At 32.1% G+C, this 17519-nt stretch overlaps 1 protein-coding gene across 1 annotated transcript in view; it reads left to right on the forward strand.

Moving 5' to 3' along the window:
- Window positions 1-17519, forward strand: part of dysc (whirlin protein dyschronic) — a 668284-nt gene that overhangs the window by 636858 nt on the left and 13907 nt on the right. The window contains exon 11 of the mRNA XM_085816627.1: window positions 3534-3794. Coding sequence (XP_085672753.1) covers window positions 3534-3794 — 261 coding nt within the window. The remainder of the gene's footprint in view (window positions 1-3533; window positions 3795-17519) is intronic.

Below are 17519 nucleotides of genomic sequence, written 5' to 3' on the forward strand. Positions count from 1 at the left end.
TCAGTAGGATTTTTGAAGCAGGAAACATGAAAAATATGCAATGCGCTCGCCGAGACTCGAACCTGGACCTCTCGAGTACGCGCCGAGTGTGCTAACCATTACACCACAAAGACATGCTTGAATGAGGGAGAAAATACCTTATATACTTTCCCTTTTAAAGGTCAATTGGTCATTAGGACACCCTGGTGGTGAAGAAACATCATCCACCACCTTTTAGTTCGGGCGCCACTGTAGAGTCATTAGGATTTTTTAAACAGGAAACATAAAAAATCTGCAATGCCCTCGCCAGGACTCGAACCTTTACCTCTCGAATACGCACCGAGTGTGCTAACCATTGCACCACGAAGGCATGCTTGAATGAGGGAGAAAATAGCTGATGGAAAATTAAATCGAAGTACTAAGAAGAAATCAGCTTAGAGGAACGAACTGTAAAAGGTTTCAAGGTCATATGTTAAAGTATGCGCGATAAGAGCCATTTCAAATGTGGAGTGGTGGTACATTAATAACCGCTGTAGACGCCGCGATATTGAATGCAAGCATGCGAATCTGCATGCATTTGTACCTATAGGTGCCGTATGTCACTCTGTGGAATGATGTTCCATGCCTGTTACTCTGTTTCAGTCAAATCTGCAACGATTAGTGTTATTTGGGGATAACGCAGGATTTGTCGTCTAATCATGCCCCATACGTGCTCTATGGAAGAAAGATCTGGTGACATCAACATGTCGACACTCTATAGGTCACATGGGGTAGAAGTAGCAGCACGCTGACCACCGTTATTCCGTTGAAAAATGCAACCACCAAAAACATTGTGGGGATGGAGGAACTGACAAACGTTCTTAAAACATGTTAAACGCGTTACTCACAGCTATTACAGTGCCGAAGATTATGACTATATAATCTTCATCAATTTCAAAGCAAATCTCATAGACAAAGTTTCCTCGCAAAAAGAAATCCAAACATGATATACTAAGTGAAATTGGAAACATAACGTATGAGACTATTCGCTAAATCCACTGGTCTGGAAAACTGTCATCCGGATAGCCTTGTCTTGTCGAAATTATAATGGTACTCCATCATGCTGAAACGTACGTTGCTGAAGGGCTGCTGGAACGGCCTGCAATAACTCTGGCAGGAAAACATGGCACTTTCTGTCATTCAGAGTGCCATGTCTTCTTCCAGGCCATGTTTCTTCCAGGCATGTTTCTGCAACAATTCTGGCATGATCTCTCATGGGGGGGAGGGAATATGATAACATCTTCCGTCGAGTAGGGAAAACTCAGGTAAATTTTCTAGCCATCCATATAGTGTTCCAAGCTAAAATTGAGGCGCATATATGGTTGCGGAACTACTGGTTTTAGCAAACAAACGGTTTCTAGTACTTTTGCGTTTCATTATCGATTATACATTTTATGACAAAATATGATTATTCAGATGTGATCGTACCATGTCTTAAAACTTCTCCCATCTGTCCAGTTTCAATTACTACTTATCACCTTGAATGAACATTTCCATGGTTTCTGCATGCGTGACATACGAGTCAGTTTTTCTTATGAAATTCTTCCCTGAGTCATCCTTCTCTTTAACTAGGTATTCCTTCTTTTTTTGTCATTGAAATAAACGAACAATCGTCTGCTTAGCATTTACATAGCTTACCCTTTTAGTTATTTTTGAAATATGCCATATACTGATTGCCAAAATCCTCGGTGATGATACTTGTTGATTTTTAATCAACATTTTAAGATGTACGTCCTCTCAATAAAAGTAAACAAAAAATGAAGCTAATAATCATAATTTTTGCATAAATATAGATATTTCTGTACAGTAAGTTTTTGACCGAAGCACAGTCTCCTCTGAAACTTCAACAAAAATGAAATTGATTGTTACCTGATATAAGTACTCTTGTTTTCAGCATTTTCTTGAGGTCCAGTTTTGCATATTATGAACTATTTTTTTTTCTTTGAAGATTTTTCAGACGATATGTATTAAAATTTGAATGTAACTCATTTCTCACGCAAGGTGTCTTGTGATCAAAATTTATATAGTCTTTCGTTTTTTAACGGAATCTGTAGATCCGCGACTATTTATGAAATTAATTTTAATTACACCTTGTTTTAATTAGCACACTTGTATGGATCATTTTAATTTTATAACCCGTTATTTTATGTAAATTCCCTTTCATGTCAATCCACGTTTCATTTCCCTGCCTGAATGTAAATTTCCAGAGCGCACGGTATTCAAATTAGGTAGAAAGAAGGCAGTACTTAAAGGAAGGTTTTGAACGGGGAAATCAGAGCATGTTCTACCTGCTTGAAGGTCACGTTGTTAACTTTGATCCTGTAGCTAATAGAATTCTGCGTTGAGTTATTCATGCCATTAGGTTTCTTTACGCTAACTTCCGTCAAAACCAACTTTCACGATAGTTAAACTGTGAAACCTTTAGTTTAGACTTAAGTTTCATTAACTTTAATTTATCCATTATCTTTGATTTAAAGCCCAAAGTGTTGGCTTCTGTAAGCACGAGTTGATTTCATATGTTCAACTTTATTTGGATTAATACAAAGGGTTCTTTACGCTCTTTTCCTGTGTCTGTGGTACTTACAACACATCGCGATAATTCGCCACTTGTCTTTCAAAGTTTGGGTCTAGTGCACGTTCTTAAGGAAACCAAACTCTATGCACTGATGTTGTTTGTATAAAATCTCTGAAGCTTCGTTTTCTAAGGTATCCCTACATTAGTTGCAGTTACTGAGGGTTACTCTCATTTTTCAATGTTTCTCGATTATGTGCCCATACTCTTGCATTATACGAAAAACTATGTACATTAATTTTAAGATATAAATTTTCATTTTCTATTGCTCATCATCTTATGCCATGAGATCTATGTGTGATCACGCACATATATACGCAACAAATTACAGTCGATGCATATTATTGCTCATCATCTTATGCAATGAGATCTATGTGTCATGAGATCTATGTGTGATCACACACATATATACGCAACAAATTACAGTCGATGCATATTATAATGACACTAGCGTCTTAAGGAAAAAAAAAGAAAACACTAAGCAAGTGGTAGCTAAAGGAAAGATGATTTAAATTATATTCAGTGGAGGACACGTTATAATAGAAAGGTCTTTAACTCATTATATCGAGTATAATTGTTATGTTCGTACTATGCATAAACTGTTTTGCTCATTATAACGACCATGAACTGCATCATGACATAAGATTGTAGAAAATGAAGTTAAAGTGCGTGATCTAGTTGATACACAATGTAGAATAGTCGTGATTTCATACTTTTAGAAATTTTCATCGCAGTGATAATGTTGAAAACAATTAGACACAGTTTTTCTGATGTAGATTTTGTACTTTAAAAAATTACTACAGAAATTCTAATTGATTAATAGTAGACTATAGTAGTATGTGTTTTGATATGTTTCTATATAATGTGAAAAACTTTGGAAAAAAACGGTGATTAAATTTCTGAATGCATCATTACAATAAATTTGTAATTTATATCTTTTTAGGATGCCGCTCGTGCCGTTCTTTCTCGTCTAGAAGCTATTGCCTTAACTCAACGTCGAAGTTCGCCCAGATCACCCCGTTCTCCTCTCTCACCTCGTCTGAGCCCTGTTCCTTTGCCTTTATCTCCCAACTCCCTCCAAGTACCACACATCCGCGTCCGGAGGCACCGATCTTTGCCTGATCCACATGCCATACAAGCTCGTAAAAAACAGCAGCAGTTGGAGAGACTGCAACAGCATCGAAGTGCATCCGTTAGGCTCCCGGTAAGTTCTTTGCATGGTGCTGCCATCTGTCATCAACTTGATGATTTAATGTGGTACGGTATAATATACTTCTTTAAATTTTTTGTAATAATAAATTTTAAAGCAATGTCCATGTTAATTTTAATGCAATGTCCATGTTGATTTTAATACAAGTGGGATAGAGTGATTCCTAAGAATCTTTAGACCACAAGCAAGGTAAAAAAATGGGAGATAATAAAATACGACTCTTTTTAAATGAGAAGACTTGCAATAGTTTAAGAGCTATGAAAAATAATAATAATAATAATAATAATAATAATAATAATAATAAAATTCAGAACAAAGGGAAGCAGACTTTTCATTTTCGGTATTTAGTTTTCTTAGTGCTTTGAAAGTAATTTTGAATTATTTATTCAGTAATTATTAATTACTGAATAACAATGATTTATTCATTACCGAACGTTTTTCATGAATAATAGGTAAAGCAGCCATTTTTACTAGGAGGGCATATTTTAGAAATGCGGCGAGCAATGTGGGGAGAAAACCATAACAACAAAAAAATATTAAATAAAACTAAATATATTATGATAATAAAAATTAATAGATAATTATATCAAAATAGAGTTTATTTATGTGAATTGTAAAAGTTGTATTGTTATTAAGATTTCTTTGTTATTGTGAAAACGTGTTTGAAAAAATGCTGCTGTGGCACGTTGTTCATAAATACTGCTAGCTAAGGAGGAAACTGCAGACTATTGTGCATCTAAAATAAGTTGTTGACACACAACAATAAGCTGAAATAAAATTATTTGATTAGTTCCAGTCATTGCACAAGCAATGCCGTCTGCGTATTTTTGTTAGTTTTAATTTGATGAGAAGAATGCTTACTCTGCTTAGAACTCCAAATACAAATTAATGTTACAAATTCATGAAATGCCAAATTAATGTACGAACAGAAGTTATGGCTGTAAAGCCTAGTAGGCCATTGTTGGACAGAGTATACGAGGATTAAGGGGGCAGAAATTAGTTCATCATATGCAGAATCGGATGTTGCTAGAATTCAAAAATTGATTCATCTGATGATGTTAGTGTTATCTAGATGTCGCTAAGATTTAATTTATAGCAAAAGTTTAACTGTATAATTCATACAATCGTTAAAATGACGAATATAGAATGATAATTTTTTCTAAAATTATTTATTACACTTATGAGTGTTTCTTACCCAAATCTAAATTTTAGAAATTATATATATTTGAACGGCGGGAACCTTAAAATTGCTTCGCGGGCATGTTGGTGACCGCAGGCCCATCATTGCTGACCCCTGATGAAAAGGGCGTTCCAACAAGAGCGAAAAATTTTAATTTTAAATTTTTTTTTTTTTTTTTTTTTTCCCCCCCCAGAAAATACCAAAACTTTTATTTAATCGCAAAGTACGCGTGTGGAAATTATGTATGGAACAACACACTTAATAGATTCTTCTAGGCTTTGCTGGGAGATCTGCAAATTTTCTATCACGGTTACGCATAACTGTGGCTGGATTTCAGTGATAAAGCGTTTAATCTCCCCCTTCAAGCCTTGGGTGGTCGTTCAAAAAAAAAAAACCGGGAAAGAAGTCCAAAGGCTTTAAATCACACACAGCGGCTGATTCTGGTCGCTCAAATGGGAGATAAAATGACCTGGAAATGTTTCATTCAAAATGCTTGAGTTGTTGAATCAGATGAATTTTGTAGGCATGAAAAAGCAGATCTTTCATGATAATGTACTGTATAGTGCTTCATGAAATATTCAGTTCTTGAGTACGATGCCGAATGGATGTTCCCGGACACTCAGCCATATTCTAGCGAACAGCCCTAATGTTTTCTGCTGAACAACATGCACGAACAGGTGTCGATGATCTGACACATGTAGACGTAGTTTTCTGGAATTTTTCTAGTATTCTCTTCACAGCTAATGCATTTGGAACATATTGCTTACCAAAAACTAATTAGAATTTGTAAAATCGTGGCAGTGAAACTTTCCCCATTTTGAAATAATATTTAAGAATAAGAATGCATTCATAGCGATCCATCTTTTAATGATGGCGGATTGCTACCATCGAACTGTTATAATGATTTTTCTGTTAAAGCATCACAGTAAAATTTAACTGGCACCAAATTTAAATTTTCCGCTCTTTTAGGGCACCCTTCATCAGTGACTTTTAAATTTAATACATGCTTCATATGTTTACACATCTGTGCAAGTAGTGTTAATTACTAATAAAATTCATTTATATAATATCTTAACTATTGAAAACATATTATAAAAATTATTGTAGAGAACCTAGAACCTTATAATTTCATAAATAACAGACTGAATAAAATCTGCTTCCCAACTCTTTATTTCACTTTCGAAAAACTGTGCCATTATCTGTGTATTCCTTGAAATAGATAAATAGTTAATTGAATTAATTTAATTTTGTCTTAAATTTTAAGCTTCATTAAATAATAATTTAAAAATAGTTTGATTTTATATTTCCATCATTTTTACTAAATGTGCCGAAGTCTATAAGATGCGTAATAAAAAATGGAATTAATATAAAAATATGAAAATTCGAAATATTGCAACCCCTAACAACAACGGAGTCAAATGAATACCAGAAGTGGTCAGAAAAATTTCTCGGCTTATATTTTACCTCCATGATTAAGTGTCAAGATGCGTCAAATAGATGGGCACACACACAAACACACTTTTAGGCATTCGAACTCGGGAAACAGTTGAAATATAGAGTAAAAATGGAAGGAGCAATGGAGTAATATGCGCAATATATGAAAGTAAATAAAAACAAAATACAATATTAGAGAATAAAAAAATATATATGGCCATTTATTTACAATACTATAAATGTGGTTGAGAAAATATTCTAAGTGACAATGTTTTGGTCTCTTAGAATGTGCGCTGCACAAAGCTGAATGAAAATGTCGTCTTCTGTGATTTTATAATTAAGAATTCGTGGGAAACAAGCAACGTTATTGCAGAGAGCGTTTTTGGAGAATGCTTCTTTCGTGCTTGGAATAAATTCGATGATGAGACGTAAAATAGCGTGTGAATGGTCTTGTCATTAGTAGCTGTCCATTTTACGTTGAGATTTTGAGGCATTAATAGATATTTTCCAGTTTGCTTTTACAGTCCTGATTTGAATAGGCATAACAACTAGATTACAACCGAAGAATGGTCGAGACGTTGCTTGGAAAATCACTTATATATAAAAGATAAAGAGTTGTTTCTAGGCAGAAGTCCTGAGATATTCCAACTTCAGTTTGTCTATACAGTAACGCGGGGCTTATGTCATTAGCACATTGCTCATTACGGCAAAATCGCTTTCAGCAAAGTTAACTTTCTATGGAAAAATCGGGTTAGGTTTAGTTCAGATTAAGGAAGTGTGTATAATTTATACAAACGTAAAAGAGAAAAATTGCAAAACCAGACAGTCCCTGTGCCTTTTGTAACAGTTTGTTTAACTTCTTGTGCGTTAAAAAGTTTTTTTTCTTTTTCATTGCGGGGATTTATTTAATTTACTTAACAGTTATTTTATGTTGAATTAGCTTTCCTATCGCTTTTGCTTTCAACACGCACTTCCTTGCCAGATAGCAAATCGATCAGCGCTCATGTAGGTGGAAATAAATAAGTATTTAGGGGAATGTTTGGGAAGGTGAAATTAGAGCGTGTTCTGCCTGCCTGAGAGCCACGTTGCTATCTTTGGTTTTCTAGCGATCAGATTTCTGTGGCGTTGAGCTACTCTTGCCATTATGCTTGTTTACGCCAACTTTTCGAGTCAGAGTTAGCTTTCACGATAATTAACATGTGAAGCCGTTCGGCTAAACTTAATTTCATTTAGTTTTAAGTTATTCATTACGTTTTGAATTAACCCAGAAGTAAGCACATGAACCATCTGTGAACTTTATTTGAGTTAATAAAGGGTATTTTATACCCTGCTCCTGACGTTATGGTACTGTAAGACTTAGTGATTATTCACTAGACAATCTTCTAACGTCGAGCTCAGTTTAATAGCCAAACATACAACACGTTATATCATTATCGCTGCTTTCACCTTCGAGTGGTATTATAAGATCATCCAGTCTTTCATTTACCATTTCAAGAGCGTTCATTCTCGACTACTTCTTTAATTTCTGCTTCTTCCACATCTTAAAAATCCTTCGTCGCCTACTATTTGTATGTACTATTTCTTTCGCTTCATTTTCAATCGATGGAAATCCTTTAACGCTATATGGTTTTCCCCATGTGTAACGTGTATACGAGCCAGTTTCCCTTAGAAAGTCCTCCACGAAGGCATCCCTCCCCTTAGGCAGATAGCCCTCGTGTGCTTTGCCATAATTAAATACACCACCAAATACACCTTTAACGCTATGCAAAGTTTTTGGCTAGCGCTCATGCCGCCAAACATTCATTGTTGATGAATTCGCTTGTTGCCATGCGAGTTTAATCATTCCTATGCAGTATTTCAAGTCGAATTGCTTCCAAAATGCTATTAGTGTCGCGCTTTCTTTCGTCTAGTGCTTTATTTGCAGAGATGTAAAAATGCTTGACATAATAGAATTTGATCGTTTTATGATTCCTTGATTCGATTAGTTGAATTAAGGAAGTGGTGTACGGTAAAAGGAATAAAATCTACATTCGGAAGAAAACTGTGAGGATTTCAGTACCGTGTCCTAAAGCATTATCGAGAATTAGGAGAACAATAAAGCTCAGGTTTTGCTGTTGTAAACAATGTTTGTTAACTTCTTTAATGAATGAATATTCGAACCAGTCCTTAAAGAGGAATATCGCAACATGGCTGAAGATTTACGACGCACAGCATATAATTAAAATTATCTCGTTGTACGAATGAAATGGAGACAATAAAAATAACGCGTATACGCAATATCCTCAAGTCCGCATTCGGCAAGGATTTATTTAAGTGGGAAAAGCATTACGCTAGCTAACCATAAACGTCTTGCTGCATTAACAAGAAATATAAAAAAAATGTGAAGTCAATTCCTATTTAGGTCAACAAAGAAAAATTTCTTAAATACAAAAAATAATTAATTAAAAATTTTAATTTTTTTTAATTTTTTAAAAATAAAAATTTTACAAATTTTTAATATGTGAAAAAGCTGTATTAACATCAAGTGTCATCCACTACAAGTTTAAAAAAATGTATTTGAACTTGCGTAGATGAATAAAAAGTATTCGTTAAAGATTAAAAATTAATTAATTAATAATTAATCAATAATTAATTTAATTAATTAATAATTAATTAAATAAGAAATTTTAAGTCAGGTCAACAAAGAAAAATGTTTTAAATACAAAAAAATTCAAATACAAAAAAAAAATTTAATTAAAAATTTAAAAAACATTTAATATGGGAAAATACTGTATTAGCATCAAGTGTCATCTACTACAAGTTTTAAAAAAATGTATTTGAACTTGAGTGGATGAATAAAAGTATTTTATTAACTATTGAAAATTTGAGCAAGATATAGGGAGGGTGTGAGCTAATAGTAGAAATTTAAAAAAAAAGAGGGTGAGGATGATGATTGAGCAGAATGATTTCACGAGGCGTAATTAATTTTATAGTATAACGATAGTTTTTATAGTGTAAGACTTCTCAATTTTATACTATACCGATATAAAGGTTCTTTTGCCATTATCAGAATAATTTGGAAATGATTAACTGTTAAGTAGCAGTTAAAACAGAAATATAGAAATGATACTGAATATTTGAACTAAAATATAATTTTTAAAAAGTGTGAGAGTAGAATTCTACTATTTATCTGCAGATAATATGTCCACCTTCAATTAAACTTTAAAAACGGAAAGAAATAAAAACGGTAAATTTTTATTATTGATTATAAATAATAATCATAGTTGTTACAAATTTAAAATTGTAGTATCTTTTGTATAATATAGCATGAAAATCTGAAGAGTCGAAGCTCTGCTGGAAAAATACGATTACAGAGGCAAGTCTATTTAATATTGAGGTAAATCACTATCTTGTTGAACTGGGAAGACATCACCAAACTGACAATGGTTTTGGGAACTAATTTTTGTCACCAAATTTGGCAACCATTTGGCGGCAATTTGTCTGGTCCCTGTGTTACTGCAATTGGTAATGTAATTAAATAACTGTAATTGATCCTGTTTGTAGCTGTAACCGTATCCGGGTCTCATATACGTTCCAATAATTAACAGAAGTGGAAGGTAATAGAGATTTCTCGGTGGTCGAGGAGGGGGAACTATATAAGATCGGGAGAAGCTTGACTTCGGAGTGTTGAGAGATCTCCGTAGGAACTTCAGCTTTTTAGATACGCTTCGCATTGCGTTCTGTTTAACGTTCTGAGCAGTTTGAAGTGTAGCTACTGACTGTACACTGTGAAGATCTGTACGAGTATTTTTTTGGAAAGTTTCAGAACTGTGAAGTGTTTCTTTTGATAAAATAAATTTTATCAAGCTATCATCGGTTCTGTGTACATTCAATCTATTACGAACCCGTACGCATGCAAAAATAATATTTAAATAATATAAAAATTATTTATGACTATTGGCTTAAATATAACTGCTTGATTTCCTTAAAATTAACTTCAATAAATTAGTAATTTTTGTTTAAATACACAATTTGTCATGAATTAACGTAATTAATATTTATTCTTAACATTTTCAAGCAAATCATAGGTAGGAAAAATTGCATTTAATAATTCCAGTACAATCAAATTATTAATTATTAATGAATCAAATAACTGAATCAAAATATAATAGCAAACAATTATTGTTTCATAAGAATGAATTGAATTTAAATACAAATTTAATTAATTCTTTGCGCCATTGCTGCAAGGAATGAAATTTAAATTTAAACAAATTTAAATTTTAACAAACATGTATATACGTAAAAAAGTAAATTTAAAGTTAAAATTAAAATTAAAAAATGTGCAAACATATAAAAGATTTAATTTTCGAACTAATCTACAATATCATTTAAATTCAGATAGCATAAGTAAATCAAGTGCAAAACCAAACCATGAAAATAAATTCACCAATTTAGCAAATTAAAATTAATTACAGATTTCTAATAATGTAATTCCTGTATGTAATTAGATTGATCCTTAGGTCATCCCTTTGGGCAGCTAGAAGTAGTACCAGTTAAGTGCATTTTGGGTAAAAATCTAAGAGCAAAATCGAATTTGCCGTTCTCAGAAGCCTAAATGAAGTTCTTGATTGTGCAAAAAATAGTGCAAATAAAGAAACTCTTCCTCCAAGGCTGCCGGGTCGTAACGCTTGTATATTAACTTTTTTCTTGCGTCGATGAAATATATATTTCCGCTAGATGATTCCAAGTTTTTTATGACGTAATCGCGTAGTACATTACATAACTTACGTCATTTCTATCAGCAACAAACATAGCACATTCTATCAGCAACAAACAACAAACATAAAATTACGGACCTCGTTCGCGTAATATATATTTTGAGGAGATCTGTGGGCTTTTTGCCAAGAAATGAAACTGGCTACAGATTGCCAAACTTGATTACTTAAAATGGCTTATAAACAAATATTAAATCCAGCACAAATGAACTAGTATCACTCCATGGAACATAATATCTCCTTAATAATGGCTTATGAAATCTTTAAATCGCCTTTTTTACTATTTAGTGTATGCTTTCATCTTGCATAGAGAAAAATACTAGCAATATTTGGAAACTTATTCGTTGCTATTAAATGCAAAATTGTAAATTGTAAATACGAAATTTTAAAACTGTAATAAAAGTCGTAGTTAATTTTTATGGAAAATTTTCTAAAGACTTATTTTCACAAAAAAATAAATAGCTAAATAAAATAACATAAATAAATCAAAATTAAATATTTGCTGTCTTGAAAACATCCCATATATCGAAGAATTTATCAGTGAAATTGTATAAAAATTGAAGAATATGAAAAATCATACAAGTATTTTTCTTCTCTTTAAAAAAAACTTCCTTGTACGGAATATTATACGCATTTTTCTTGCATTTCATTTAAACTTATTGGATTCAATTAAATCTACTTCGTCGATAGCGCATAAACCACAATAGAATAAATGCACTCTTTAAAATTCACATTTAACAAATATTCTGTATTCGCATAAAGCTAATGTAAATTTAATTAAGAAATTTTAATTGCAAAAATAAAAAATAAAAATAAAATTAATTATTGCTGCGAACTAATTTACAATATCATTTAAATTCTAAGAACATATGTAAATTGAGTGTACCTATCTAAAACCATGAAAAAATATATAATATTCCAAAAATTTAATCTCAAAAAGTTTTTAAGGAATTTTTAAGACCAAATTAAATTGCATAATTGAATAATTGTTGAGCAGGCAGAAGACAGACTTATCAACGGGAAGTTGTCTCCAAACTTAACTCTTCAATTTCTCAATTCGTGTTTCGTCATCCATGTAGGCAAGGGTAAAAGTAAAATTCAAAATCAAAAGTAAAACCAAATGTTGTGAAATACTAAAAAAGAAATTTAAACTAGTAGGAATTTTGAGAAATTTAGCAAGTAAAAAGACTAGGAATTAAAATAGCAATTAAATGTCAATAGAGACTAGAAAACCAAGGTAATTTAGAAACTCGTGCCTATTAAAAACTTCCCCTACACGAATTATGCATGTAAACCTAAAATAAACTATATTCAATCAATCAAAATATAAAAATAATCATAATAATAAAAAGGCTAGTAAACAGTAAGTTTTAATTTAACTTACCTAGAACTACATATTTGAATTCCTGAGTGTGGACTAACATTTGCTAAACTAAGTGAAGTTGAGTAGTTTCTTACTGCTAACTGTATAAGTAGAGGGTGCTAATACAATGTAAAGTTGAGTGTTAAGCTGCTACCTGTGAGAGCTATTGTAAAAAACCTATGCTGTAAACTTTAATACTGTAAAATGTAAAATGCTGTTTTGTGTGCAAAAATGTTGCTAACTTTGAGGCATTGTTAAAATGTGTAAAAAAGTAAAAATTGTGAACTGCTACTGTTTGTGAAAATAGATGTTGCAAATTACTAAAGCTATAAAAGTTTGAATTTTTTTTTTAATTAAAAGTTCGAATAAACATTTTAATTAATTTAATTTTAATTTGAAGTATAAAATTTTAAAATTTGTTAATTTTTTTTAAAAAAAACACAAATTGAAATAATAAAGAATTATTGTAAGAAATTTTTTTTACTAGACTGCATTATTTAAAACTAAAGTTCTACAAGTTTAATCAAAACTTTAACTAAATACTGGCCGAATGTAAGGAAAATTAGAAAAATTAGATAAAAATCTTCACACAATTCAGGCTATAACTGAGACTTTTGGAAAAGAGTTGGCCTTTCATTAGTAAAAGGAAAGAATTGTTGAGTGTTGAAAAAATATACATTTTTACAAATAAATAATTAATTAATATTTACAAGTAAATCTTTAACTCTTCAAAATCCTCCCTTACCCTCCAGTTAAGGTTTAAGGTAATATTATCATACCATAAAGAGTTTAAAAAATTAATAAGAAAAGTTAATGCCTGCCTTTTTAATATAGAAATTAATAAATTGTTTTGGGACCTGGTTATTAACTTGAACATTAATTAGTTTTACTATTTCTTTCTTTAAATGTTCTACTTCAGTACAGGCCCACCAGCAGCCGAGCGGTAAAGTCGCTGAACACTGGTAGTTCGGTCTGAAGTTCGAATCCCGCAAACGGGCTGGCTGCATGGGTGTTTTCGTGGTTTTCCCCATGTGTAACGTGTATACGAGCCAGTTTCCCTTAGAAAGTCCTCGACGAAGGCATCCCTCCCCTTAGGCAGATAGCCATAGTGTGCTTTTCCGTAATTAAATACACCACCATCTACTTCCGTACATATATTTTTAATTTGAACTATTTGGCTATAAAATGGATTACCTATAAATACAGATTACCTATTACTTTTTTAGAGATATTAGAGTCCCAATTAATTAGTTTAATAGTTTCAAATCGGAATGTCCTCCTTTTATCATATAATTTAATTTTGTTGTGATTAATTATGAGCAGGTCTAAGTATTCAATATTAACTTGATTCGTATTAGTTCTATTAAGTGTTATATTATCTGGGTAAATTTTGAATTGTTCTAAAGCAGAATTATTATTATTGAAAGTTATATCATCAATATATCTAAATGTATTTGCAAATAACTTTAATTTATTTTTAATTTAATTTAATTTAATTTCATTAGCAAAACGAAATAGGTTACATATTTGTATAGAACTATTCGCTTCCATTGGAATTCCTTTCATCTGCTGAAAGATCTTATTGTTGAATTTAATGTAGTTATTTAATAATGCACAATGCAGGTAAGTTTTCCATCTTTCATGTGTGTTTGTGTGTGTATTTAATTATGGCAAAGCACACGAGGGCTATTTGCCTAAGGGGAGGGATGCCTTTCGTGGAGGACTTTCTAAGGGAAACTGGCTCGTATACACGTTACACATGGGGAAAACCACTAAAACACCCATGCAGCCAGCCCGTTCGCGGGATTCGAACCTCGGACCGAACTACCAGTGTTCAGCGACTTTACCGCTCGGCCGCTGGTGGGCTTTTTCCATCTTTCAATTCAGAGGATACTTAGCATGTCAGGAAAACGTTGTGGGGTTGCATTAAACTAGTATAAATTTCGTCCAATGGTTGAGAAGTATAAATGTTTTCAAAGTCATAGCAGTTAATGTTTTTGATTTCTAAACTTTTAAATTTGTTGAGAACCGGAGCTTTATTATAAATAATCCAACAATAGTTGTGCTGCTTGTTAAATAGTTGATGAAGTAAAATACAGATTATTTAAGTTTAATTGCAAACATGTAATCTATATTCCTTTTATAATTATTTGTACCATTTGCTATAAATTTAAAGCTGAGTGGTGATTTTGGAATTTTGGAATCTATTGTAGTTAGATGGTTGTGTAATTTGTAGTTTCTTATGAATTGCTTTAAGCTTTTTTGCTATGACATTTTCTTGTGTATTGGTACGTTTGTAAGTAATGGTTATATTTGTTTACCATAACGACACTTTGGCGGTAGGTTCACTTAACAGCGTTGCATCTCATTCATTTTATTACTCTGAATGCGCAAAAATTATATCATCTGAAGAATTATCTAATCGTTGCCACATGTTCTATTAAAATACTGTAATAAATCGAAGACGATGTATAAAAGAAATTAAACAAACAAAAAATTTAAAAAAGAAACAGTTTTTCACAGACGATTCAGTATTTCTAATTAAATTAATTTTGTTCTCGCTTCGCGACAAGGCAAAAATTTATAAAAACTCAAACTTTTCTATATTAAAAATTACGAAATAAATTTTAAACACATATTTCCTCGCATAAATTCCAGAATGGGTTAAGCATGGTTTAATTCGCAATAATAAAAGAAGACGTTATCTTTGTTGTTGCGAAGCTTAGTTTCGGATTGGCAACAAGTCCACTATTCTGCTAAGTCTCAATGCAAACAAATACGGCTGCTATGATAATAATAATTAGATACCTTAGATTAAATAACTTTTAAATACCTTAACCTGAAGATAATCAATCAAAATTTATACACCTCTCTTGCGACTAGTTACGCAACTGAGGGAACTGTTTCTCTAACTGAGACTCCCCCATATTAGACAACAGCAGGTGAACCACAAAACTCTCTCTCTCTTTGGGCGAACATAATTCAATCATTTTTAAAGCAAAAAATGCGCAGTTTACCAACATATAAGAATAAAAATCTGAGCTCACTGAGCCGAGTAACAGAGTGGGTATATATATATATATATATACTTTTATATACTTTTGGTGCGACCGATTGCAACCAAAAAGAGAGTTGCAATCGGTCATTATCTATATGTTATAGCAGTCCTCTACACAAAATGTCAATGTTCTGAGTTATGCGAGATACGTACAGAAGCCACGAAAAATTCTCTTCAGAATTCATTTTAAATCAGTTTTATAATTTTTATCTCCTAATTAGTTTTACATAGCTATGCATATTTTTGTTATACCGGATACACTTTTATTACACAAATATTAGTAGATTGGTGCTTATATTCTCTTCTATTAAAACTTTTAAATAACATTATTTAAATTTTCATTACAAGCAACTTATGTATGTTAGAGGTTTAATCGGAAGTTGATTCCAAATGACACTATAGCCAAACAAGCAAGTACAAAACTCTGTCAAAAGAAACCCTGCCGCCTGGAATACCTATGATTTCAAGATCAAGGCTGGATGGCATAAGAACCCTGTACAGATTGGCAAAAGTCAACGAGATTTTAGGGTCAGGTGCTTTGCTACATCTACGTTCCATGCTGGTTTCATGCTTTCGAATCGTTTGACAGAAAGCACGTTTGACAGCTGATGAGGGAGTTGAATAGTAATATAGCTTAAAACCAGGAAATAACTGTCATTTTAGACTTAACTATGACCGTTCTTTATATCCCATCAATTGCTCTTTTAAAGCTCATCAACTATCATTTAAGGTTTATCTTTTGTGACTGGAGATGCAGTGTTACGAAGAGACGACGATCAGGCGGTTAAGAAAATCATCCTTGACTTAGATGCGAGGTTAATTGATTAAGGCAAAGCACCTCGAGGTCTGTTTGTCTGACCTAGATGCCAAAATCAATTGTGGACTCATAGAAAATAACAGCAGAAAAATGGTGTCCAAAATTTCAATGTTGAGTCCATTTTCAGCGATTTGGACCAGTCAGAAGATAACACAGTTATCTTTCACTATCTCAGAATGAAGAGAGGGAAATTTCAAGTCAAGAACAAAAACAGAAGAATGTATTCTTACGCAATCTTTACATTATGTATGTTACCAGCAAAAGCGGCTGATCCACTGATTAAAATTGTGTTTACTGAATTATGCATAATCGCCTATTATCATGAACAATTACCAATCATCTTAATGAGTTTGATAAATTTATTTCCTATATTATAAATTAATAATATTTATTAGTGATTGTGCATATTCACTAGCTGTAGTGGCAAATGTGATAAATCGTACTTTATTAATCTAATTTAGCAAGCTTTATGTATAATCATTTGTGAGGAATTATATATAATTGCTAGTAAGTTTGCAAAATTTTGGCACATTTATCATATTTACCAAATTCATTTGAATATAAGAAAACTCATCAGAAAAAATGAGAAATCTTATGACATTTAATAAACTTACTAAGATGACTGATAATTATTTAGATAATAGATGGCGATTATTTATAATTTTGCTGCTTTAACTGCTTTTACTAAAACAGATACAGACTATCTTAATTATTTCAAATTTTTAATAAGATTATTTATTTTATAATTTCTGCAATAAATTTCCTAAGCTTTCTAAAATTGAATTTAACAGACATTTTCAAGTCCGTAATATCATCACTGATTTAGTACTTTCTTAGTGTCTAATACACTAATGAATATGCGTTGCGTGTACATGTGCTTAACATATATAATAAAAAATTTGATGTGTACAGCACATGACTTCCTTGTACGGAATATTAAATTAAACGCATTTTTTCTTGCATTTCATTTGAACTTATTGGATTGAATTAAATCTACTTCGCCGACAGCGCATAAACCACAATAGAATAAATGCATTCTTTAAAATTCATTCTAGTATTTGTTTACCATAGCGACACTCTGGCGCTAGATCCACTTAACAGTATTAATAATTA

The sequence above is a fragment of the Stegodyphus dumicola genome, chromosome 5 (genome assembly GCF_044657685.1).
Source record: "Stegodyphus dumicola isolate Sdum_Otavi_A_Nest chromosome 5, ASM4465768v1".
Classification (NCBI taxonomy): domain Eukaryota; kingdom Metazoa; phylum Arthropoda; class Arachnida; order Araneae; family Eresidae; genus Stegodyphus; species Stegodyphus dumicola.